The sequence below is a fragment of the Numenius arquata genome, chromosome 12, assembly GCF_964106895.1.
Source record: "Numenius arquata chromosome 12, bNumArq3.hap1.1, whole genome shotgun sequence".
Taxonomy (NCBI): Eukaryota; Metazoa; Chordata; class Aves; order Charadriiformes; family Scolopacidae; genus Numenius; species Numenius arquata.
In genome coordinates this window covers 1,962,201-1,988,082 of record NC_133587.1, presented here as the reverse complement: position 1 = coordinate 1,988,082, position 25,882 = coordinate 1,962,201, and the positions used below count along the sequence as shown (strand labels likewise).

Here is a 25,882-nt window from a genome sequence, read left to right as displayed (position 1 = left end):
CTGCGGTTCCTGGTATTTTTGGTTCGTTGTGCTCCTGGAGTGCAGTTCTGGGGCAGTCTCAGGGGAAAAGAAAAGTAAACGATTTTTTAAAATGTCCAAGTACTACAAACCACAGAACATTTCAAATTGTTTCAGCAGTCTCATGTGGAGAGAGCAAGGATGTGGATAGAGCAGGAATTGATGTACTACAAAGGATCCTTGGACTTTATGCTCAAGAGAGGACAACCATAGCACCACTGACTCCAGTGGAGAAGTTGGTCCACTCCCTGAAATTAAGACTACTAATGACAGTATTTAAAAAGAAAGACAAATAAACAACTGCTACATCTACATTTAACTGTTGTGTTCCCCATCACTGCCTTTTTCACAGTGCCAGCGTCGGCACTCCTGGAGGTACAAGCCAACTGGCCTTCATGTTCAGCTGCCAGAAGGAATCACTCCCATCCTGCCTGTGCCAAAATTTCCTTGGGACTGAGGAAGGGGCAGGACCCCGCTTCCTTCAGTTACAGAGTCTCTCACCCCTGCTCAGCTCCCTGCTTTATGAAACCTGTTGGAACATGATATATTTGAGTTCTCAGCTTCCCGGTGAGATTGGCTGAAATTGGCTGAAGGGTTCAAACACTGCCAGGCTCCACACTTGTGTAGGCACACTGTGATCCAGGAGCCTCTCTCTCCTGGGAAACCAGGCTGAAAATATGCTGTTAATTAGGATTCCCCTTTTTGCCCCCTTACATTGCAGCCAAGACTTTTCCTAAAATGAGTATCTCTGCACTGTAGCCCAGGGAGCATGTCCAAGGAGAATTTGGCTAAACTTCTTTATCACATACTGAAAACAGCAAAATGAACTTCGAGGAAACAAGATGCTTTTGTCTCTTCAAGAAAGGAAAATCCCCACCAAAACCGCTGACCCAAAGCCTTTCTTTGATGAGTACGTGATGCCGGGGAACCTGGAACTTGGGAGGAAAAGTGGAAAGAGTCTATTAGCCTAAATGAAACTTTAGCTGTTATCCTAAGCACTCTAGACAGAATTTTAAATAAGGTGTTGCTTTATGTGCATTTTAACGGCTGCAATATACCAGTGATAGATTAATTTTTCAGAATAAAGAGATTTATCTAGGTCCTCACTTTTTGAGCTGCTGAATGATGGATGTGGAGGCACTGATGCACTGCAGCATCAGCTCCGAAGCCAAGGAAAGGGGTTAACTCCAAACCACGTCGTACTAAGTGCCCAGGATTTGCAAGGTCAGATGGTGAAGATTAGTTTGATGGGTTCAAGCTCTACCACTGCTTTTGTGAATAGCCTCGGCCAACTCATTTGACCTGTTTAGCCCTGCAGCTCTTGCAGATGAACGCTGCTAGATCCCCTTGAGACTATTCTGGATTTCGCTGCCCTGGCTGTCTTCAGGGAGGGGAAGCCTAGGATGGGGCCGTGGGACCACACCAGTCCTACCACTGATGGCAGAAAGAAGGGGCAAAATTTGCTTCTTGGTACTGCTACGCTGCTCTGAAACTCTTCCATGAGTCTGCCCTGCCCCTGTCACCCAGGGTGCAATGACTGAAGTGAAGCCTGAAACCCCAGAGGGAGCAAATTTTCATCAGCCCCACAAGCGCCACCGTATCTGCTCGTAACTGACGTGGTACCCTTCAGCCCGAGGGATGAGAAGAGCTAACACAAACACTGTCCTCAAAGCACCTACAGACTATGAGCAATATATTTAGGCGCTCACAGCCAAGACTAGAGTTAATGTTGTTGCTGAAGCACAGCTCTGGTTTGACGTGAGCGCTCAGCACCCTGCATGGGGAAGGCAAGGGTGGGAGAGTGGGAGGAAGGTCCTCTCCTTGCCCAGGGAAGCTACTGAGCCCTCCACAGAGCCTTTTCCAACTGGAGGAACTGATGAATGAAATAGCAGTATGGCCACATTGAGGTATCATTAGCAAAAAAGTCATCAACTCCTCCTAATCAGAACTAGGAAGAGAAATCCAGGGCAGCAGCAAGGGACCACCTGGCCTTGAGTGAGGCCAGCGCTGAGGCTCACAGTGCTGATTTGACCAGAAGCACTGTGTGATCTTTAACGAGTGGAGAAGAGCAAGCCTTAACAGGACTTCTCCGAGAGAAGATCTGTACCAGCCTCAGTGACTTTGATAATAAAGTACACCAGCATCCAGAGGCTCTGATGGTGGCTGGACATTTCAGAAACGGTAGCAGACAGAGAGGGATTAGCTCCGATGACAGACAGACAAGACACCTCTCATGAAATCCACGGCAGTTCAATGCATTGGCTTATTTTTAATACCCTCCTGCCATCCCCTACAATTATTTCTGGTTTCCTGATGGAAGGCTTCCTGAATGCTCTGATCAGAGCCTTTGGGACGATTACCAGGACCGGTGTGTTTGGCAGCCCTTGGAGAGCACATCCCTTTGGTATTTTTTTTAAGTTGAGGCTACGCCGCTACACTGAACTCCCCAAATCGATTTTCCATTTGCCCTCCCTTTCCCTTAATAACACTCCCCGTATACTGTGCACATTTAATTTACTCCAGCAATTTCCCGTCCCACTTTCACATTTTTGACCATAAAAACCTGGGAAAAAGATAACTTATACTGACAACTCTGTCAGGGCATCATTTCTCTTAATGCATCACATTAGAGTCTTATTGAAGCATGAACAATGTGAAGCCTGGGCTCACCGTTGTCAGCCGCCAAGAATGTGGCCTCGTAGACATTATTCTTAATGTAGTCTGACTCTCGATCAAGGACAGCAGCCGTAGTGATCTGACCATTTGTGGCATTAATGTTCAGCCAGTTTGCAGGATCTGACAGCTTAGAGTATCTACAGAGAAAGGAAATAAATACATGGCAGTCTTTCCACTGACAAATCCTTAATATTGCTTGAAATAAGATTTTTCTGGACTCCTGACCCGTGATTCAAAGGACCTTTGGATAACTGGTTTTGTTGACAAACAAAACGCTAATTGAGTATCTGGTTTCTGACCTCCACAATTATTCAATTTTTCTATTTCTTTCATTTTAAAGGTTTTTCTTTCCACTAAGTGCCACTTACATGCCAGCTTCCTGCTGCTGGGAGTGGCACAGCCTGAGGTCTCTGCAGCTGAGCAGAAACGGGGTCTGCAACGACCCCTGCATTCGTGTGCTTGAATTAGAGGATGATTCCTGCTCTCTCCTTCTCTTAATGTTGCCCTTCCTAAAATAGCTCTTTCTCTAAAGCCACGGATATTCCTGTTTTCTGCCCAGTTTGGGAAGCACCACATTGGAAGAAGGGCAGTTTTCAGGCTACTCTTTGTATTTGAATCGTATCTTCTGCAGCAATTGCCTCGGGGACACTACAGTGGGAACTCACTGCTGAGTTAAGGCATGGACCCACGGGTGAAGCAGTTTATGGTCTGCTCTCGTGAAACATTTCTGTATGTTCCTGAAATAGCAGGTAAGATGATGGTATGCGTGCGGGAGGTTTGGAGAGCACAGTGACAAGGGGGTCCCCTTGGCAGTCCCCAGCATGGCCTGGGCTGGGAGGACCCAACGCCAGAGTCACCTCCTCAGTCAACTCCCAGCCCAAGTCTGCTCCTGTCCCATGTCGCCAGCTAAGAACTGCATTGTTTCGGGCAAACTATTTCCATGTTCTTCAGATTAACATGTTCTGTTAAAAACTTGCTTCCTTTCTTGGTTTTATTTTATTCATTGCTTTTGATTTCTACCTCTCAGTTTGAGAGGTAGTTTGAGTTCAGATGGACCCTTATTACCTAAACCAGAAGGTAATAAATGGCCAAACTATAAATTACCAAAATAAGCAAACAAAAGCTGAACTTATTTCACGGGTAACTCAGACCCACTGATAGTTTTATATAAATTTTTTGTAGCTAGATATGCAGGCAGGAGAAATTCTGGCTTCTGGTGAATACGCCTTTTCAGAAATGGGCTGTTTGAAGCTGAAACTCAAAGTGAAACTTGAGCTGCGTCAATCCGTGTGAGCACGAAAGCAACACACAGCAGCACCAGCCCCTGCCAAAGGGAAGAATTCCATTTCATGGAGCTAGACTCTTTGGGATGTTTTCATTTCTTTTTAATATCACTGCTGTGAGTCTCCTGCCCCTTCTCTGCTAAATGACCAGGGATCCAGTTTCAAAGCTGGCTTTGTGAATGTGTCTGTGGCTAATGAGGATAACTTGAGGTGTGACATTGGCCGTGCCAAGCTGTGCCTTACTGGAGATGCTCCTGCTTCCTTATCTTCTATTTGTAAAAACTCTTATTTCATCAAAGACTATTTAGAGAGAGGCTGAAAGCTGTATGCAAGGCTCTAGCAGCTGGATCAGCTCTCTGCGGAGTGCTTATCACGGATCTGTAGGCTCAGCTTTTTGGGTATCTTTTTTCCTAATTCACCAATGCCAACTGTGAAGAAAAAGCAAAATATCCTTTGCGTGGCTCACAAAGGCAGGACCCCAACAACGCCCCAGTGCTTCTCACAAAGCCTCGGCACTGGGCTGCCCTGATGAAAACGGGGGAAGAGACACCGTACTTGGGTTTGGAAACAAAGAGCTGGTGGATGTGCGTCCTGGAAGCCCTGGAGAAAACACAACTCAAGGAATGGGCTGTTCATATTCACAGAAAGTCTTACAAGACCCTGCGCAGCAGATGCTCATTGGGATCACACATCATCCACCTCCAGGTTCGAGGGAGTATTCAACCAGAAATGAGCTGTTCTCCCCTCTGAAAACCAGCCTTGGTACAGATGTCAGGGAAATAAAGACCCTTCAAAGGCCAATGTTTCAAAAAGAATATAAGAAAAACTGGCTTGTTAGTTAGGATGGCCTCTCTCCTCAAAAGTCACAAATACCTGTCTAAAGACAACAAGCTGAGGCAGTGAATAAACTATCATTTTCTAGACCAGACAGCTCTGTGCCAGGTGAAATATTTCAAACTCTTCCCGACACAAAATGTCACAACTGATGTAAGTTTAAGTGGCCTCGGCTGTGATCATGTCAGACACTCAGGTTTTGCCAAAAATACTGCAGTCTTTACAGACTGGGAGTAAAAAAGAAACAAACTTTTGTGGATGTAGAGGTATCCAAGAGCAGGAAAAGCATTTCCCGTCTGCACAGATGGGGGCTAAACACTTGTGAAAGGTGTCACCAGGACTCTCATTTTCACACACACTTTTCTGCCAATGTGTTTCCTGGTGGGAATGCGCGCGAGTCGGGGTCCTGGACTGCGGCTTCAGTCCCCAGTCTGCCCAGGCGGCACAAAACACAGTGCGTGACATGTTCCCGGTCACAGCACGGACTGAATCTGATCTTAAACTGACTCTCAGAAGGTTAAAATTCTGCCAGCTGAATCCATTCACTGGGGAAGCTGCTAACGAGGAGGTTATGTCTGGCAATTGGTCTGAAGGGAAAGGGAAGGTCAGAGCAATTCTCCTGTACTGCAGACAGGGGCTGCTGGGGTGCTTTATACGGACTGGCATTATCAGCTAAAGACCAGGTGCCAGTGGCAATGGGTGCCTGTCCTTGCCAAGCGTTTTGCTCATATCACTTCAGGTACTTTGTGAATTAACTTTCAGCTGCTTTGCTCCCCAAACTTCTCCAGCTGAGACCCTCAGCCCGTACCGGAGCTCACTCGCCCGCCCGGTCTCCCACCTTACTGCCTGCTGCATGAACCGGTCGGGATCCACCGCTGAAAACGTCGTCAGGACCGTCCCCGTAGGCACCCCTTCCTCCAGCCTGATTAACTTGTGGTTCGTGGGGAAATAGGGTGCTTCGTTGACATCCGTGACTGAGATGGTGACTCCTGCTGTCGACTGGAAGGACATCTGGATGCCACTGGCCAGGGGAGCTTGGTTTGACACCATCACCGTCAGCATGAAAGCTCTGTTCATCTCGTAATCGACTGCCTAAAACACACAAACAAGCATGTCTAGAGCCAAGCGGAGAATAAATTCTACCTCCTGGCCGAAAGCTGCAAGATTTAGAAGGCAGATGATTTCAAAGTCATTGCCTCATCTCGTTTCCTCCTGAGCTCAGTTCTTTTGAAGGTGTAAAACCAGACCAGCTTCAATCCAGTGGAGGATTTGGCCTTCCAGTATTTGGAGGGTCAAATAGTTAAAAAACCCCACAAGGTAAAAACTGCAAACAGCAGGGAGGGTTTGCCCTGTGTTTGGTTCCAGTGCTAAGTGGTTTCCAAAAAAGAACCTGCTCAGCATTGAATGAACAAATCCACCATGGGCTGCTCGGAATGCGACTGGCGGAGCTTGCTCAGAAGGCCTGGACAGGTTCTTCACAGCGCTAACGGCATTTAACACTGCAGACTAATTAGCTAGGGCAGGCTGTGTGGACTCCTGAGCCTGAAGTGCCCTTCATCTTCCCTCCTCAGTGAGTTCATGAGCAAAGGTGGAGCTGCCAGGACCAACGCCTGGTTCTGCTCCTCAGATGGTCCTTCCAGGGGGACCTCTCCTCCTCTCGCACAACATCTCGTGGTCTCCTGAGGGTCCCGTCAGGCTCCCATGGGTGTGTTGTGCCGTTGGTGGCCACAGATCCCTCTCCAGCACACTCATAAAGACCGTGTGTCTGAAGAGCCAGGAGTGAAAAGCCTTTGCTGGCACTACTGACTGAATCGCAGTGTAATAGTAATTTCTAAACCATCCCACTAATTATTATGAGGGAAGTCACTAATCATCTGCCAGGGAGGCTTGAGTTATGCAGGATCACACCTCTGCTTGTTAAAAAATGCTTTGCTGTAATTTATGAATTTAGAAGCGTAACCATTCTCCCTGATACCTTCTCCAGCGCTGAGTCTGCAAAGCGCGCTCTCCGGGTGTAAAACGCCGCGGCTCCACCGGCTTCGGCAGAGCTGCACTGATTTACATCAGCAGGACCTGCCTTCCACGCTCTGTGCAAAACCCACTATTGTCAGGGGAGAAATCAAATCATACGAGGCTACACGAGAGAAACAAATTTCAGGGGCAAAAGGTAAAACAGTGGAATCTCTATTCGATTGAAGTGCAAATGTTCCTATTGCTAAATGCTTTCCTGACAGGCAGGGCCAACATTTAATAAATAAAAGGAAGCATAAAGATTCCCAGTACGCCCACCAGCCCTGACTCACGGACTTGTACCGCATTCAAAAGAGATGCATGGTAGAAGTTCCCATTTAAACACTATTCAAGGCCTTGAAACAATTTGATTAATGCATTTCCTCAATTTCTTTTCACACCCCTCTAATTTACATCCCTCCAGTCTTCACTTTTTTTTTTGGTGCTGGCCTGTTTGCTGCCCTTGCCCACAGCCAGTCTGCAGCCCCCTCCCCACAGGGGCTCAGATGGAGCCGGGGGGCTGATCTGGGCAGGTTCACAGGGACCGATGTGGGAAACCACTGCCTGACGATGCTCAGGACACACTGACCACACACACATCTGCCAGGATGTGGCCTGATGCAAGGGAGCGGGGTTTTTCCTCCCCAAAATGTAGAGCTGCTCACTCAGCTTCTTTCCCTCTCTTCTGGGAGCAAGGACACCTGGGCTGCAGAACGGCAAGGGAGGAGCGGGGCTGGACCAGCATCGCCCAGTAATGCCCATCCACAGACTGTCCTGGAGGCATCAGGGCCACGTACTGGCACACGGTGGCATGGTGTTCACCATGCTTCAGTCTGCAAGAGAGAGCCTATCTGCCTCCTTCTCTTCTGTGCTCATTTGAGTTCCATTTCCCATGTTTTCTTGAAAAAAAAAAAAAAAAAAAAAGTTAAAATCAAGAGCTTGTGTCTTCACAGCAGTGTTTGTGCTATTGTCCCCAGTGGGACCGGAGTCCCCCGCTGCCAGATACAGTCCAGCCCTAAGCAGAACTTCTTTCACACCATAATGAGCAATTTCTACCAGGACAGTTCATACTTCTGCTCCCTAAAACTGCCTCCTCTGAGGATAAGGGTGCACAGAGCACAGCGTGCTCCTCACGCTGCGCCAACCCCTTCCACCTCCACGTGTCTCGCTGAAAATGCTGGATATTGATCAGGCCAACAGCAGGAGCAACGCCACATGGAGCTGCTGCATCTGGGACAAGCAGGTGCTGGACCATTGCCTACTTTTTAATTTCATGTCCAAGAAGCACATAATTAAAAAGTAGCACCTTTGCAGATACTCCTTGTTGGACGTTCAGTGTCCGATATGGCACAAACGGCTCTGAAACATCCCCCTGGAGATGCGGAACCTCCTCCTCCCACCTGGATGCAGCAGAGCGGAACCCAGGGTTTGCCACGTGTCCTCCTTTTCTCAAGGTACTTCTAACTGCAGTGAACAAATTTGCCTTGTGTTATTACTGAGGCAAATAATAACTGAAGCTTTGGAAGTGTCTCCATTATAAATTCACAGCTCTGATCCATGCAGAGTTTATAATAACAATTTACTTCGCCGGCTGCCACAGGGCAGCCACTGCTGCTCTTGGAGATTGTCTTCAGACTCCGCGGCGTCTCATCTGAGTGGGAAGTTTCTCTCTCCCCTTGATCAAGGCTTTCTTTGAAGATTAGGGTCTTGCACTGTTACGGAAATGGTTTGGAAAGGCATGAACAGAAAAAGGAAATGTTGCACTTCTGGTGACTGGCCTGGAGCTGCAGATGGGGTTTTGCTGAGAGCGGCTGCAAAACGGCCACCAGGAGCATCATCCGAACTCCAAAGGGCTTCTTGGTTTGGAAGCATTTCTGGCCCCCAAACTGCCAGTGGAGGGGTGGGATTCTTCACAGAATGCTCTTCTCTGCAACGTTTCCCGTGGCCCAGATGCAAACCCCTTTACTTGCAGCAGTGGGGAGTTATGTATAAGCAGCTTCAAAGAGCCACATGAAAATCCAGCTGTGTAGGGTCTGTAAATACAAGGTTCATTACTTGACTTAATTTTTTACCTGTGTTTTCAACCTACATCAGTGATCAAACCAGCAAGAGATGATTCCCATGCCACGAAGAACAAGCTGCGACCGGCCACCCGGTTTGACGTGCGTACATTCATCTACCCTTTAAGCATATTCACTTATTAACGGAGAACAAAATATTTCAAAGAAGAAGGTGGAATCCTAAGAGTCTTCCCTTCCTCACCATGAAAATTTAATCACAAGCAATTTCACTCATTCTCCTTGCTGAAAATACACCAAAAAGCCTCCCAGCTTGATAAGGGTAAGACACTCCGGGCGCCCAGGAGGATCCAGTGAGGTTACGTGGTGAAGACTTTCCATGCAATTTCAAGCTTTGAGCTCAGCTTGACGAGGTGGGATTTTCACGTGGTTCCTTACATTGTGATCATGGTGGGTTACGCAGCGGTGGAAAGTCAACACCAGCATCACTGGTGTCCTGACAAATCTGCCCCGCTTTTTGCCTGCAAGTTCTGAACACGGGAGGGTTGATTATGCAGAAGTCCTTGTGCAGCGGTGATGACCATGTAAATCCCCTCTTGTTCACTTTGATGTGCCTTTAAACTACAGTCATCACAGTTTACTAGATTAAGAATAAGGGGTTCTCCCCTGACCTCAGTGAAAACCTCAGCATTTGGATTTTGGACTGGCTGCTGATGTCAACGGAAGTTAAATTGTTGTGTCTTTGTTGAATGTTTTACGTTTAAGCAGAAAATCTATACATATGGATGCGTGTATACTTACATACACATATGCATCCTTGTACACGTGTTTAGAACTGCTAAGCTTGACGAGGTTTTGTAACATTGCAGCAGATAAGGCTGTCAACCCTCATTACAGAGCAATAAACAGAAGGACGCCGCTGAAATACCATCTAGCAGGTAAGATGATGTCTCCCTTAAAGTTTCAGCAAAGTGGCATCTGCAGACACGCACGCACAGCCCCAGGCTCAGGGAACAGGACACGCTCACAAGATCACACGTTCCTACCAGCGCAACCTCCCTGGCATTTCACCGATGTCATTCCCCCGAACACCCAAACTCTGAGTATTAAGAGTGACTGCAACTGATTAGCTACAAGGGAGCGGGGCTCTTTTTCGCAACACAGAGCTATTCTTAAATCACGTTGCTCTTTAAAAATTAGTGCTTCATCCTAAGTTGTTCATTAAAACTTTTTGTTAGGAAACCCAGACCCAGGGCGCACCCAGGACTCCTGCACAGAGAGAGGGGAAACACCAGATCCCAGCTCTCGCGTTCCCAGGGAGAGAAGGCATGAAACAACTGCAGGCTTCTGGCAATATTTGTGGCCTCAGCTAGCTGAAAGGGTGACAAACACGGCTTGCTTCGGCTTCCCCCTTACCTTCACAACGGTCACCATGCCCTCGTTGGTGACGGGGTCCGTCCGGATGGTGAAATGGCCGGAGGGGTCTCCGCTGATGATGCGGTAGATGGCATTCCAGTTGGGGGAGTGAGGCTGGTCCCGGTCCATCACCGTCAGATTTGCCACCACGACCTCCACTCTGTTCTCAGGAACTTCTCCTGAATACTGCAAATAAAAGACAGGAGTGGTCATGGTGGGAGTTTCTGTCTGTCCTCACAGCTACATCTCTCCCCTACACCAGCACAGCGGCTGGGAAATCAGGCCCATGAAGAGGACAACGGGGTTACGTGCTATGAGCAACACATCTCTCTCGCCTCCAGTTTTCCTATTATTTTTCTTGGACTATTTTTCCAAATCTTTTGAAGCCTGGTCTCACCTCTCATCCCAAAGGAGAACAAACCTGCTATCACCCAACCACTGCCCAAGTTTCAGCAAATGCTTGAAGTCAATGAACAAAAAACGTTCTCGATATTCTCGTTCCGTTACAGCCATCAGAGGGTTAATCGTCGGCAGCAGGTAAAAACGGTAGACTAAAGAGTGCAGTTTTTAGGATGACTATGTCCCTTTAACCTCAGGTATTTTGCCTCACTCAGATTTCAGTGATGGCATTTTATGGCTTCTTCAGTGATTTTACTTCATTTTCTTTCTTTCTTGCCCTTGATTTGATTTTGTCTCATTATTTAAAATGTTTCTTGTGATTTTGCCACAGCCTTTCCTGGTGCTTAATTCTCTCATTTAGCGCTGATTTCCATGAAGCGGGTCCAGTTCAGGCATATCCTGATGCATTAGCTGCATTCTTTTCCGCCTCCCAGTCCCTGATTTATCACGCGGCTGATCAGGGATCCTGGCCTGTGAACGCTTCCAGTGTTTGGGGCTCAAAAGCTGCCAGTAAGACACATTCCCAAATTTTCAACTGTTCTCATCTCTCAGCATGGGCTATTAGCAGCACTTGCAAATCAACTCTCTGATTGACATATGGCAAATTAAACACTGGGGAAACGACGGGAGCGGCTGGCTCCGAGTCTGCCACTGAAATCCTGGCCCCAAACTGCAGGAGCAGAGCACTTCTGAAAATCTGGCCTTTGGTGGGCACAAATGCCAGGTTATGTAAATGATAATAAATCATCCCTTTGTTAGCACAAGAGTCCCTCTCCGCTCCTAACCCGTGCCCATCCATTGGACTCTTTCAATTCTGCCTGCTTATATTCAGTATATATTATTCCACCACTGACAGCAAAAATATTCCATCTGCCTTATGTTAATGTAAATTTAAATTTGCCCTTTAGTGGTATCCTGAATGGCATTTTGCCCTCTTTTCCATTATGCACCTGTCCTAAACAAGTTTTCATTAGCGACTGCAGATGGCATCTCTTTCCAGCCATGCTGAGTGGTGGGCAAGAACAGTGGGAAGCTGCAGGATAATTCTAATTCCAGTACACGCCACAGCTCTTCTTTTCTCTTTATTTCCCATGATTTCACTCATTCTTTACCAACTCTCTTGCCCAATTTGGAATCTCTGTGGCATACAGCTTAAGCAAGGGAAATGTCATATGGAAATTTATCAAAAGCCTCTTGAAAAATCCATTGGATTATGTCATATGTACACGCCTATTATCAACCCTGTCTGAGACCCGCTCCAAAGAACGGAAGGAGATTAGTTAAGCAGGATCGCCTCTTACTAAACCCACACTAGTTACCGCCCATTACATTGAATTACTGTTGTATGGCATACCAGCACTGACAAGCTGATGAGCTCCCAGCCTCTTTTAGGAGGTGGCTGCTCTGCTGACACCAAGGTATTGTATTGGAATTCCAGGAGTGAAGCACTTCGTCCAACCACCTCAAACCCTTGACCTGGGACCACAGTCTTTTGTCCATTCCTACTAGGCTTATGCCTTGCAGAACCAAACGGAATTAACTCATCCAGAGCAAGGCAGCAGCTAAATATTTCAGACATTTAAGAGGTCCAGTCCCACAGGCTGCTCAACACCTTCAGCGGGTCACAGCCCAGGTGCTGCCCAGGAGTTTGGGTTACATGGAAAACTCCCACACAATCGCCAACAGATCTTACAGCAGCTCCGGTAATTTTCAGCCCACACTGATAAAGTTAACTACAAGACATATTTTAAAAATTTGAGGTACATTAAAAGTTATAAATGCACAAGCACATCTCAATATAAAGCACGGAAGAAGATCGTAACAGCCTATAAGGGTAAAAACCACAACGTTCAGCATCCACTGAGCAGTCCAGGAGTTCATCCGGTTGTTGTTGACAGGGATTAGGTGTAGTTAGGGAATGATGAGTCCCATGTAGCACTGAGGGTGGATATTGTCTATTACACTTATAAAGCCAAATATTTTTTCTGATGAGAAGAGAGTACCTTCACTGGAATCAAAGGAGCCATCCAAAGCTACTCAGGTTAAGAAGAAAACCTTGGAGAGACGCACCATGAAGAACAGAACAATTTTCATCAGCTACAGATCCGCAGCTATTGGGAATCCAAACGGAGCCTGTCTTTCCTCCTTTTAACTCCCCCACTATCATTATTATAAGTAAATGCTGTAATGTGTATTGTCCACAATTGTCTTTACCTTTAATAAAATTAAGTAATGACATTAAATTACATCTGCTAAAGGAAGGATGGCAGCTCAAAGCTACCCACACTTCTTTAATGTCATTCCCTCCCTACCCTGGAGTAATTTAGGATAATGAACAATGCCATCTTTCACTGTGCTGCTTTGCAGCATTCCCTCTGCTGTAAGTTCTCTTTCATAAGATTACAATTGATTTCAAATAAAGACAAGCACATCTATTCAAACAAGGTAAAACAATGGGCAACGGAGGAGCTGCTGGAGTAAACATAAGATTGATAAAGCAGTGCTTGACCTACACTTGTAGCATTTACTCATATTCCCCAGTATTTCATTTAGCTTCACTTTCAATTGTTGCATTTGAAGTCCTTAATTTCCAGAGTGCCTTTTAAAAGACCATTCACAAGGATTTCTATGGCTGATTGTTACACACTTCGCTTCCCTCCTCAGATAAGGATTTGTTCTGAACCTGGCATGTTCTTAAATCCTTAAATTCTGTAGGGTCTTTTTAATTCCTTGCCCATAAAAGCCTGTGCAGGCAAAAGTCCTTCCCTCATTCCTCTGGAGCTGGCCTGGCTGAAGTCATGTCTTGCTGAAAAGGTAATAATTCATTCTGATTTTCTGGTTGCATCAGATTATACTAAAATTGGTTAATCCCAGAGTTTGTCTTTTGTCTCACTCGGTACCTGACAGCATATAGACACGCAGACAAACGTGACTCCGGAGGAGAAAGGGATTGATGGGGGGGGACAAATGATGAATTCACACAGTGACTTGACTTTGTGCAATAAATCTGGAATCTGGGCGGTGAAGCCACGCACAGCAGAGTAAAACCAATTAGCTCACGGCAGCAACTCCTAGGGAGGTGTGGAATTGAGATGGATGAATACAAAGATAATTATTCAGGCTTCCTTCTAAAGGGAGTTCCCTTTTTCCAATGTTCTTACTTTTTTCTAGCTGGTTTTGCTAAAAAAGCTACAGAAACAAAGACTTGTTCACATGATTGCCTGCAGGAAAGATTTTTGTGTTGTCTCCAAGATTTGCTAGTGATGACGCAACATTTGTTACGGGCAGAATTAGTTTATGAGGGCTGAATTGCCTTGAGAAATAGAGTATTTTACGACCCATAGCTATGGATTAACGTAGAAGAATAAGGGCGTCTCAGCCCTCATTAGACTCGGAGCCCTTCCCCTGACAGCTCTGACCGCCGCGAAGTGCTGCATCTTTTCCCTACGTCCCGTAGGGGAAGAGAAACCCAAAGGAGACCCAAACTCTGCTGCCAGGCCACCCCGTTCCAGCAAGCCCTGGGTACTGGGTGACGTACAGGTGGGAGCCCAGCACCCCATCCCACCGCTCCTCCACGGCCGGGGCGCGCTCCCAACCCAGCGCTGGCACCAGAGACAACCCTTTACCTTTTCCGCACGATATTTAACAAAGACGCTTGAATAGCAGGCAAATTAATAAACAACTGCGGTCTGGTTGCAGCAATCTGTGTAAAATGGGAAAAAAAAAAAAAATTAAAATCTCCTAATAAATCACTAATTGTGATGTGCCTGCCCAGCTGCAGCGCAGAAACAAGCAAATGCCATCCTAATTGATTGCTTCTTATTCCATCTTTATAGGCCTGCATTTTTTATTGTGAGGGTTGAATAAGCCCAGAGGTGTAAAAAACCTCTAGACCGTACTCTGTGTATCTGCCAACTTGATATTTAGATCAATAATCCTCTTTTTTTTTTCCCCCTACTCCTAATACCGGTAATTTAGCTTCTCTTCCTAGCAGCCTAATTGCTGTTTTCTTAAGCCTTACTATCAATTCTCTGACCTTTAATTTCCAATATCGTTTGCTATACGGATGACTGTACCAGGTCTGCAAGTTCTCCTACCCCCTCAGCGCTGTACGGGTCAGAGTTGGCCACCAGCTTCTGCAGCAGCCAAACAGTGACCTCTAGGTCTCGCTCCACCACTGCCGTTGTGCAGCAGAGACCACAAGCTCACTCGGATCCCCACAAAATCTCCATAAAGTCAACCATATCTTGTGTGTAAATCAGATTTTGAGATGCTCATTTCTTACTAACCATCGGACCGGACTGTCCAGGGAAGTGGTGGAGTCACCATCCTTGGAGATATTTAAAAGACAGGTAGACATAGTGCTCAGACACATGGTTTAGTGATGGATTTTGTCAGTGTTAGGTCGATGGTTGGACTAGATAATCTAAAAGGTCCCTTCCAACCAAGGCAATTCTATGACTCTATGATTAAAGAACTACTCACTCTGGTGTGTTCTCAAATGACCGATGTCCTTGCTTTTTTCTGAGGCGGCCCAGGGCGCCCCTGCTGGCATTCATCAGCAACCCCTATGGAAGCCTCCTGCCGTTGGGTTTTCATGCTGATGTCCCAACGTCGCCCACACTGCATCGTCCCTGCTCGACGTCACCTTCACTTGGAGCTGCTCCACAGTCCATCCACGTACGTGGATCATACTTCAGACTAGTGATACGCCACGTGGCAAACGCTTCCCAAACCATTATCTCTACAGCCTGATGCCTTCTCACCAGCGCGTGGTTCTGCTCAGCTGGTACAAGGCCCAGCCGCCACCAGGCTCACGCAGAGATGAACTGCTCGGGCTGCAGCACCATCTCCTCGTGGTGGGGCAGGACTCAGCCTTGCCCAGCTGAGCAGAGGGAAGCGCACAACAATCACCTCACCAACTTTTAAAGGATGCTTTGGCAGTTCTGTCTTTATCTTCAGCGGTTTGTGCTATTAAAATGCCTCACCTGCCAGCGAAGGAGCTCTCACAGCTCCACGCATGGCGTGGTGGAGCCAGACCATCCGCTTGTATACTGGGAGTTCCTACAAGGAACAATGAGCGACGTCCAGCACGGTCTCAACGTGCTGGTTTCACTTCTGCTGGATGAGTTTGAAGCAGAAAAGCAAGCCCTAAACTTGTACATTCTGTGGCTGATCTCACGGTAGGGTGTAGACAACCTCCATCATGTTCCTCCGGCTGATGACACCACTGGCTCTACACTTTGTCTTTAATGATGTTATTTTTTTCAAAATCTCAAGTTACGACTAGTTTTGGATTAAATGACAAGATCTACTCTTTGAATATGAAGACAGAGCAGAAGAGAGGAAAAGCAAGCAGCACCCCTTCTTTCAGAAGCAGCAGCAGAAAATCCTCTCATTTCAGACTCTGGTGTGAGGAAGGAACACGCAGGTTTCACTTTGGTTCAAAGACTCTTTGAGTACTTGCCAGAAGTTCAGAGACAAGAGCACGTAATAGTAAAAGGATATTAAAAAAAAAAAAAAAAGAAGTTTGCATGTCTGACAATGAGCACTAATTTTTTTTCATTATCAGATGTTACATTCTTGTGACAGTATGAAAAGATGCCACTGGAATGATGACACAAGACAGTATTCTTCTGCAAGATAACCATTCCCAGATAAATATATCTTATGAAACGAGGTTCGAAGTTTGCATAGAAATTTAGATATTTTATAAGAATGCATTACAACACAAAGGAACTTTTTACAATGTTCATATGAAAGGTTTAAAAAGAGATTAAAATTATGTCCTTGGAAAGGCATATAGCCTTGTCAAGGAAAAAAAATTCTACATTAACCCCATGTAGGAAAGTTGTACTTTATCTGTATTTCAAAAGCTATAAAGAACCACTTTAATCAACCTACTTGACTTTGGGGACTTGCACGTCTCACTGAAACTCATGAAATCTGGCATAGTGTGGTTTCCAGAACACAAAAGCCTTTAATCTGTAACCTGGCACTCTTGTACATTCAAATCCTGATACTATCTCCTTGTTAGGAAGAAAAATTGTGAATTTATCCAAAATGGGATCTCATCTCGTCTAAATGATGTAGCCTTCGCAACAGTGACCTTTAACAAGGGTTATACTCAACAATAAAAGATTTTATCTCGGGAGCCAGTGGAAATAGTGTATGTTAAAATTCTGATCTGATAGCACAGCCTTTTATTTTCCAGTTTTAGACAAGAATCCTTTGAACGTTTCATTTGCTCTCTTGTCTAACATACCTTTGTTTCTTGCCTACAGAATGAACAGCAGGAAAAGGTAGCTGATACCTTTCTGCAGACTATTTGATTGTCAGGTGTAATTAGTAATGCTATCTTTTAAATAGAGGCATAGATTTTGAAACAGCTGGAACTGCCTACAAAGCCCCATTCTTAAAAAGAAGAATTTATATACATACATTTATATAATAGAAGACTTTTGCAGGGATACACCACTGCCTTACAGTGGTTGACAGCCCTATGCTTTCCTTCAGCCGCAGAACTAAAGACTCGGTGACTTGCCCGTGTCTCCCAAGGCAGCTGGAGAACCAGCGCTGGAGCTATGTCCTAGGTCAGCGCAGGATCCTGAGACCATCATTAATTAATCTGCTGCTTGATAAATCCGTTAGGGCAGTCTGGATTAGTCTATTGATCTCGCTGGTGCATTGCTGTGTAGCCCTGTGATCCCCACGGAGCCGGGGATGGAAAAGCTCCTGGACAGGAGGGTGGCAGCGACCCGAGTGCTGGGATGCTCCAGATTCCCAGCATCTCCCTGGGCTCTGCCCCACCTGGGCTTCAACAGAGGAGCTCCAACAGGCTGGTACAGCTGGGAAAAACAAGCCAGAAGAACAGCCAGTTGTGAAGATCCATCATCTCACAGGCCAACAGTGGTTTGGATACGTTGATCTCAAATTGCCCAAGCAGCGCCAGCATCCTGGGCATCACCCAGCGTGGCCGGAGCCCGCTCTGTTGCTCACCCTTATGCCTTGAAATAACCATCTTCCCTAAGAGAGGATGACATTCATTTGTTGGCATGCCAAGTCTCACATTTCTTCCTCTTTCTTCAAACCACAAACTAGTAAATACCTGTGCTGTTTTGAACAAAACTTTGAAAACACGTTTTTCCTGATTTACACACAAACCAGACTGACACCAGTTGTGTGATGGAGTTCAGCTCCCAGGGGAGCAAAATGCGCTCCACAGGTCTGGCTCTGTACTTCTGGGTGAAATGTCTATAGAAGAGGATGTTTCAATTCAGGCACCTGTAATAAAGTTTCATAAAGAAGTGCCTTAAGCTGATAAGTCTGGTTTAGGATTTTCTTATTAACTGCCCACTCCTCATAATGAGTTTTTAATTTAATTTTTTCAGATTTTAAGGCATGTAAAAGCTGCTCATGTGCCTTTGGGATCTGAAGACGGATATTTTGGAAAGGGAGAATTTTAAGAGCACTGAAACTGAATTTTTTATGTACACTATAATCCCGGTATTGAGATTTTTAACAAGTTTCCTGCGTAGCACAGCTCAGCCAGTCTGCATGCTGACTCCAGCTCAAACCTCTGCACCGGAATGGAAATCTCTGTTGTTTCCAGATTAGTTTCAAAATTAGCACACAGGGGGATTTTTTTCTTTTAATGACTAGATTTGAACACCACGATCAGGCACTGGAAAACCCACAAGGTCTGGTCATAGGCAGGGCTCCTGGCCGAACAGAGCATCCCTGCAGGAGAACGGCGCTGAAGCCTGTGGATTATTTTCATTACCGTGGCTTAAAGATGTGATTTCCTGGGCTGGTGCCACGATGGCCAATTTTTTACACCCTTCCTGCTGTATCAAATGTAAGAGCGATGCCCGTGGGTGGGGTGAGGGCTGGCACCGGCAGCGAGATGCGTGTCCCCCTGAGCTGTGCTTTTTTGGGGATGGACACGGGATGGGGATGCGTCTCCATTCTCGGGGGGCTCTCGATGAGGGTCTCTGTTTGCAGACCCGGAGCCAGCGGAGGAAACCTGCCCGTCCCCGCTCACCCTCCCAGCGAGCCCCTGAGACCCGGCACCAGAAAAGCACCCGCCCACCCACCTACAGGGATTCGGAGCTCAGAACAAAGATGAAATTAAATGCTGCGTAACTCATCAGACTCACCACGAGGAAGAGGCTTCGCACCGAAATCGAGGGAGCTGGACTTTGGTTACCGTACGGCAGCCAAAGCGCGTGTAGCAGAGAAGAGAAATGCAGTGAGAAATGGGAGGATATTTGGTCAAAGGAGAGAGGGAGTCACTATATACTCCTAAATTTAGAAAGGAAAACATTAATATTTCTTCTCTGTTTTTTTTTTTGGCAATTAAAACACGATAATGCACTAAGCTGACAGTTTGAAAAACTCCACCATGCTCAAAATACCCAATGTGAAACCTTTCAACCATCCTCTCTCATTTTAACTCTGGCTGTTCTCTGTGTTCTGACCCTTTTCTCTAAAACTAGGGAGTGTTTTAAGACATCGCGGAGGGTTAGAAATATTTCATAAGAGGAAACTCACAGCACTACCAAATCCTCTGCTAAATCTCCTTTCCCCTCACCCCCAGTATGTCACTAAGGATTTTGTAAGTGAAATGTGCTTAATGAAATTCCAGATATATATCCTCTTAAGATGACATCCCTTGGAAGCAACTGTTTTCAAGGCAACAGAATATTGAAGAATTAAAAACCCGCCGACCCAAGGAAGTTGGGCAACTTCGGAAGGGGATTTATTTCAGTGCTTTGCAATAACGGAGTTACAAAATATATTTAAATTTCTCAGCCTCACATCAGTGCCTGAGACACTGGGTACTTGTGAGGTAATGAAATAATCCAAATGCAAATGGGCATTTGCTGGGACATCTTTGGACTAGATGATCTTAAAGGTCTCTTTCAACCTAGACAATTCTAATTCTATCTAGCAGAGGTGGAGATGTTCCTGCCAGGGCTGCGTGGACATCCCCCCTCACCGGGGACTCATGGATGGTGCTGGGTGTCTACACTCGGGCAACCGAATTGTGCCCTCCAATGCCAGGCCTGGGCTCAGGAGGAGAATTTGGATATTTAATATGTATCCAAAAAGCAGAAAGAGGCACGTAATCTAGAAAAAAAAAATCATTCCAATTTGAGAGCAACGCTAAAGACAGATAAATTTGAGAAGAGAAACGCTGGCGTGGGTAGATACATGAGATACGGCAGCTTTAGCGTCTGAACTCTCCTTAAAATTTTAGCTTGACTGACACAGGAGCGATTATGGGAACGATGTCCAACCCCCCCTCCAGGTGTCAGGGGGTGGAGACGGGGGCGATTTCCATCACAGCCCATCACGCAGTAGGAAGGGGGGTTCTCTATAGAGTTTTCCTTTGATGATGGAGATTTTGTCAGCGACACCCGGTTGTGTCACACCCCACACTCAGACTGTTCTGGCACCTCTTTCTCACGGACGGCTCCTCCAGGCCAGGATGTGGGGAGGTGGGAGGTTTCACCACGAGGAGCAGGGGACCAGCAGCACGGCGGGCTCTCCCTCTCGTGCGGTGCCGTAGCGCTAATTGCCTGAGATCGTGCCCTCCAGCATCCAGAGGAGCTTGTATCACTCTCAATTTTACACCGAGCAGTACATGTGTCCAATTTGAGAGAGACCAAGAGACTATTTTTTTATATTCTACCCCCCCCCCCCTTTTTTTTTTTTGTGACAGAAAATTGAAATCTGTAATGAAACTATCGTTCCCATTTTTTAAATCACTGGTCTTTGGCAATTTTAAACTCTGAGGTCTGAAAAATTCATTACTACCAACTTCTATCAAGGGTGTTCCTGAAACCAAAATTACTTAATCAACTCAATTGAGCTTCTTGTGTAGACCTAATTCAGAAAAACTTTATCTTCTTGAATTGTTATTGCAATTAATTTCCCCCCCTTCTTTTTCTGCAGCAGACGACATTTCAGTAATTAGATATTTTATAAAAATGAGTTATTCATTCAGGGTAGCTTCACTTTTATATTTGATTAATCATATTACCACCGAGGTCTGGGTTTTGTCTCCAAGGAAAGTTTAATGACCCCATTTTAATCCTTCTTTTAACCACCAGGCAGGTATCAATGAAGAGAAATAAAATTATCTTCTTTTTTCTTTTTCTCTCATTTTTTTTTTCAATCTCAAGATTACATTTGATGTTTTTTCTGTGTGACTGACCCATATACAAGGAAGAATCTAGCTGATTCCAAGTAGGTTCAGGACAGAATCAGGCTAAACAGAGCCTTGAACTGTGCCTTAATAACTAATGCTCCGTGTAATGGAGAGGAACCAGAACTGCTTCACTGAACGGCAGTTGGTTTAAAGCACTGTAGATGATTAATTTGGTGATAATTTGAAAATGAATGTACTGAAAGGAAATAAGCAAAACAAAAGCTACTGTAAATTTAGGTCTTGATTAATGGGATCTATTAGGAAGAGACTTTTATCAAGGAGGCCACACTTTTTTTTATATCGTGTATCCACACAATGTAATGGAATAATTCACATAAATAACAATTTATTTGGGAGTAGAGACTTGGAGATTATTGATGACTGTTTGCCTTGTATCAGTGTCTGTCTGTGCTTTGAATCTAGCTATATGCATATCTATATTTGTGTATTTGTACATATACATCTTCGTATCTAGCTATCTCTCCATCCTGCAGACTACACTAAGAAGTCTTGAAGGTATTTCATCCTTTCTGTCATACGCTGCCCCGGTGCAAAGACTTCACAGAAATCACAGAAGGGACTGCTCTTTTCATTAAGACACGGGGAATTATTGTTTTCTCATAAACTGAGAAGTATCTTTCATTTTAGATGAAAGAGATGATAAAATAAAGAGCAAAAGTTGAGCATCCACAAGAGAGCATGAAGCCTGCCTTGTTTTCCGAGCACAGCAGTGAAGGGCCCGCAGGCACGTGGGGATGCTGTGCCCGGGAAGAGCTGCCTGTACCACAAATCCCCACCTGAGCCAGGGATCTCACCTTCCTTATCTGAAACCGGGCAGAGGCATCGCATCTCCTGAGCTCTGCTGGACAAGCGCTGCATTTAGGTCGGGATCCATATCCAAAGGTGAATTTGATTCAAAAGTCAGGTCAAGAGGTAAATAATTCCTATGAAGACCCAAATACCTTCCTAACCAGGGATAACCTGAGGATCTACAGCAGCAAAGCCCCCAGTGTTAGCGTGGTGAGTCCTGGGCAAGGCTGAGACAGGACGGGAAGAAACAATATTGTTTCTGCTTGTTCTCTCTCCCCTTCGTTACCGCTACCCCTTGACCTAACAAACACCTTTAGTCTAATTCACTGCTCCTGACAAAGGCTTTCATCAGGATCTGCAACGTAATGAGAGGCAGAAAGTCCATTTCAGTTTATAAACACTGAATTCTTAGTTGGGAAAACTAAACTAATTTATAGTTTTTAGACTTCGCCAGCTATATATTTAATTGAAACACACAGAGAATTAGGTAGATGCTCACGTACCCAAAGGCTACCGGGCATATTCGATTCACTTGAATATAATAATTTATTTCAGTTAGATGATGACAGCTCTATAAGAGCCCAACTTTACTGTGTAGTTCGGCTGAGCTTTGTTTTGATTGGAAAATTGCAAGCGAACAGAGTCACCTGGGATTTTCCACGAAAGCACAATTGATTTTTAACGATAAATCCTGTCTGCAGGACTGTACAGAACTCCTGGGCTTGTTTTTAGCTGTAAAACAATGCAGTCCTGTAAATTTTCTCACTATGGTATTAGATCTTTCCCCTTGCCAGCTCTGACCTGTGCTGTTCACCTTGATTTCTGCCTCTTGTGACAACTGCCTCTAAATTACACCGCGGGCACAATTCTGATGATTTTAAAATACTGTAGCATTTGGGCTAATCTACATTCAAATGTCACTGCAGACTTTCTGAATGGTCCAGGTGTAACGATGGGCACCGTGAGATCTGAATGGGCAGCTACACACAGAGCTTTAGGCTAAATGCTGGGAAATTGGGGTACACAGGGCTCAAGATTTAAGTCCTTGATCTTTTCCAGATCTGGACACGTGCCGAGGCCCTGGGAAATAGTTAGCTACCCTCTTCCACTGGTCTTCTCTGGATTAGTGGTGATAACACCTCCTTTTAACGCAGCCTTGGTCTGTTTTTCTGTCTGTGAGTAATCCCACTGAGATGCCGTTCCTGCTGGGCTCTCTCTTCACAGTGCAAGATCAATTTGTAAAACATGAGCAGGCACGTAAAAGGGGTTTCTCACAATGCCCACATGTACTGAATGCTTCCGGATACATCTACCCATACGTGTGCTTAGGAAACCCCAGACCGCTGGCAGGCTGCTTGGTTTCTGATTTTGGTTTTCTACCACCATTAAACATAATTTCTCCAAACCAGACCTATTGACAACTTTGCATCGCAGTCACTTGGAACTCAGTGACTTTCAGCCTGAAGGAAAAGCTGAGGGTTTTCTTCGCTATTTTGCTATTTCTGAACCCACCGTTAAAACCAGAGCTCAGGAGGATTCCACTCGGGGGGCTGGAGACCAGGAGAAGCATCACCCTCCTGCTAGAACATGAGCATCTCTCTACGCTGCCTTTCCGTACCAGCCATTCTGCTCTAAGTTCACAGCCAGCTTTGGCCAGACCGTCCTTCCCAGGCTGGCAGGGGGTCAGTGCCCACCCTCGCCCCCCAAGCCCGGCCATAAACCCTTCCAGCTGCTCCTGCGGGGAGTCAGCGCCGAGTTTTGGCAGCGCGGTCCTGGAGCTGCCTCTTTAAAACACGCTCCGCTGGATCCCGCCTCAGAAGAGGAGATTCTCAAAGCAGTGCCAAAGGGCAAATTTTAAAGTAGCTTTAAATAAGACCTCCTAAGGCTCAGGAGCTTAAAGAACTTGAATAGCCCTGTTCCTTTTTTTCCATTTTTTTTTTTTTTAAAGAAGAGGTTGATTGCCAGGCAGGTTTTCCCAAGAATCCACAAGCTCAACTAATCATGAGCACTTCAGCCCTGCGAAATAATATTTCCCTTACACGGGCTACTATAAAAACAAGTTCTGCACAGTAGGCAAATTTAAAATAACTTTTAATTAACATTTAAGACACAGAAGTCTGATCATGCAAATTCATCTGCGTCTCCTCTCTGCGCCTGATTGTTCCTGATTGAATACGATAAAAATAGACTTTGTATGAGTTGAGTGTAGGCATGGATTTCTTTAACTTCTCCTCCCCTCTGATTATGCATTTCCTTAGATAAAGTGGGAACCCTTGGATGGCTATTAGCGGTATCATGAGTCAGACTGGAAAGGGCATCCTGCTTGGCAGGAGTTAGATTTCCCTGGAATTAAAGGCATTCCTTCCATGAGCAAAAAAGATGCCTTCACCTTGCATAAAATCTCACCTGAGACTCTCCAGCATTCGTCTGTCTCAGCTGGCTTTTAATCTCTGAAATAGCACCACTAATTTGAGAGCACCTCCCCTCTATCGGAGGTGAGCATCTGGCCAGAGGGGCAGCCACCGATCTGTATTAATAGGGGAAACACGCAACCCGCCTGCACACAGGAGATAAATATTTGAAGGGAGGCAGAGGAGTTTCCACATAATTAAGACATGTGAGAGGACACGACCCTGTTACGAGTAACAGGGACTCTGGATAACAGAGGGCACACTGATACCAGTACCTTTATCTTGTAACAGTTATGGAGCCAGTTTCCCAGTAAAACTTACTACCAAGCCTTTGTAACGCAGTCCAGTTAAAATTTCACTGTTTTACACCAGCTGATGGTTTGGCAGATGCAAAACCCGCCAAAAATGCCACAAAAATGAACTAGCACAGCTAATCACTCCTGAAGGACCGTGGAAAGCTTGTGCATGGGGGATTAAACCACCCTTTTCCAAGGCATCCGACGCAGAGCCTGTGGGCACAGGCTGGTCGGGGACATCGTGGGGACATCGCTGCCTCTGCTCGCCCAGAACTCGTACCCCTGCTCTTTGGCCGAGGGAAGAATTGCCTCGCTCCATTTATTTTTACGAGCAACAATGTCACATGAAGAACACAACGCGAGCAGATCCTTAGCTCGCCAGAAGAGCTTTCCCTGGGTCACGGTCCTGCACTAAATCATTAAAATTGCCCAAAATAGCTGCTTATGATGTTTATGGTGTTTTGCAGGATACTCCACTCTTCTGGCGCAGATCTGATTGCTTCCTGCTCCGGGGAAGTCCCTCATGAGACATTTCCTCGCTGTTAGCTGCTCTGTGATGCTTCCCAGCACGGCCAGACTGCATCCCAGATCAAGAAAATACTCACCATCACAAAACCAGAGCTGGAAGGGATTAGAGGAGGTCACCCTGGCATCACTGCGCCCCACAGCCTCGCCGTTCGGTGCAGGTAGTCCTGGTCGTGACTATCAGGACTAGTCATGACTCCTGCTGATGGAGACTGGACTTAGAGTTAAGAGAAGACACTAGTTTCAAATTGTTTCATCTAAAGACTGTGATTTTATTCCCCTCCATATAATTTCAGAACTCTTTGTATAAGAAGGAGGGGCTACTTCTTCCCCTGCTCTCATGCAGGATCTTCCCCCGGCCTCTCAGGTGATGTACTCAAGGCTACGAGAACCACACTGATCCACACTTTCACGTAGGCAAGCAATCATTTTGGAGTTTCATCGGAGTATCTTCAATTTGTACATTTAGGGATCTTCCATGTGATTTTTATTGCTCTTTTCCCACTTCTCACCCAGCACTACATTTTGGTCCCAGCCCGTCTGGTACCTTGGCTGGCCGTTCCCCCCGCCCGGCAGGGCAGCCGCTCCTGGGGATTTTGTGGGGATTTTGGCTCCCGTGCACCCGTGTCTGGACTTTCCCATGGTCCGTGCACGCAGCCTCTTCACCCCCCAGCCCGACCAGGACGTGATCCGACTTTCTTGACCATCGCAGCGGCTGTTTTCCTCTCTCCTGTCCCGTTGTTAAGTTTTACACAGTAACATTAATTCCTGCTGCTGAATACATGAGCTGTGACACCAGCATGGTGCAGTCCCCTCCCGAGCTACATTCTTATCCAGAAACGATTAAGCCTAAAACCGCCCTGGCTGAATGACAGGTAATTTAGGAGCGCTACAGGGTGGGCCTTTGTATGTGTCTGTGCTGAATACAGTTGCCTGAGTTCCTCTCGTCTGGCAGCTTTCCAGGAGCAAA

General features: G+C 46.0%; 1 protein-coding gene across 1 annotated transcript in view; it reads right to left on the bottom strand.

Moving 5' to 3' along the window:
- CDH4 (cadherin 4) overlaps window positions 1–25,882 on the bottom strand; it is a 433,033-nt gene that overhangs the window by 10,916 nt on the left and 396,235 nt on the right. The window contains exons 9-11 of the mRNA XM_074157675.1: window positions 10,256–10,441; window positions 5,650–5,903; window positions 2,689–2,831 (exon numbers count right to left, since the gene is read on the bottom strand). Coding sequence (XP_074013776.1) covers window positions 2,689–2,831; window positions 5,650–5,903; window positions 10,256–10,441 — 583 coding nt within the window. The remainder of the gene's footprint in view (window positions 1–2,688; window positions 2,832–5,649; window positions 5,904–10,255; window positions 10,442–25,882) is intronic.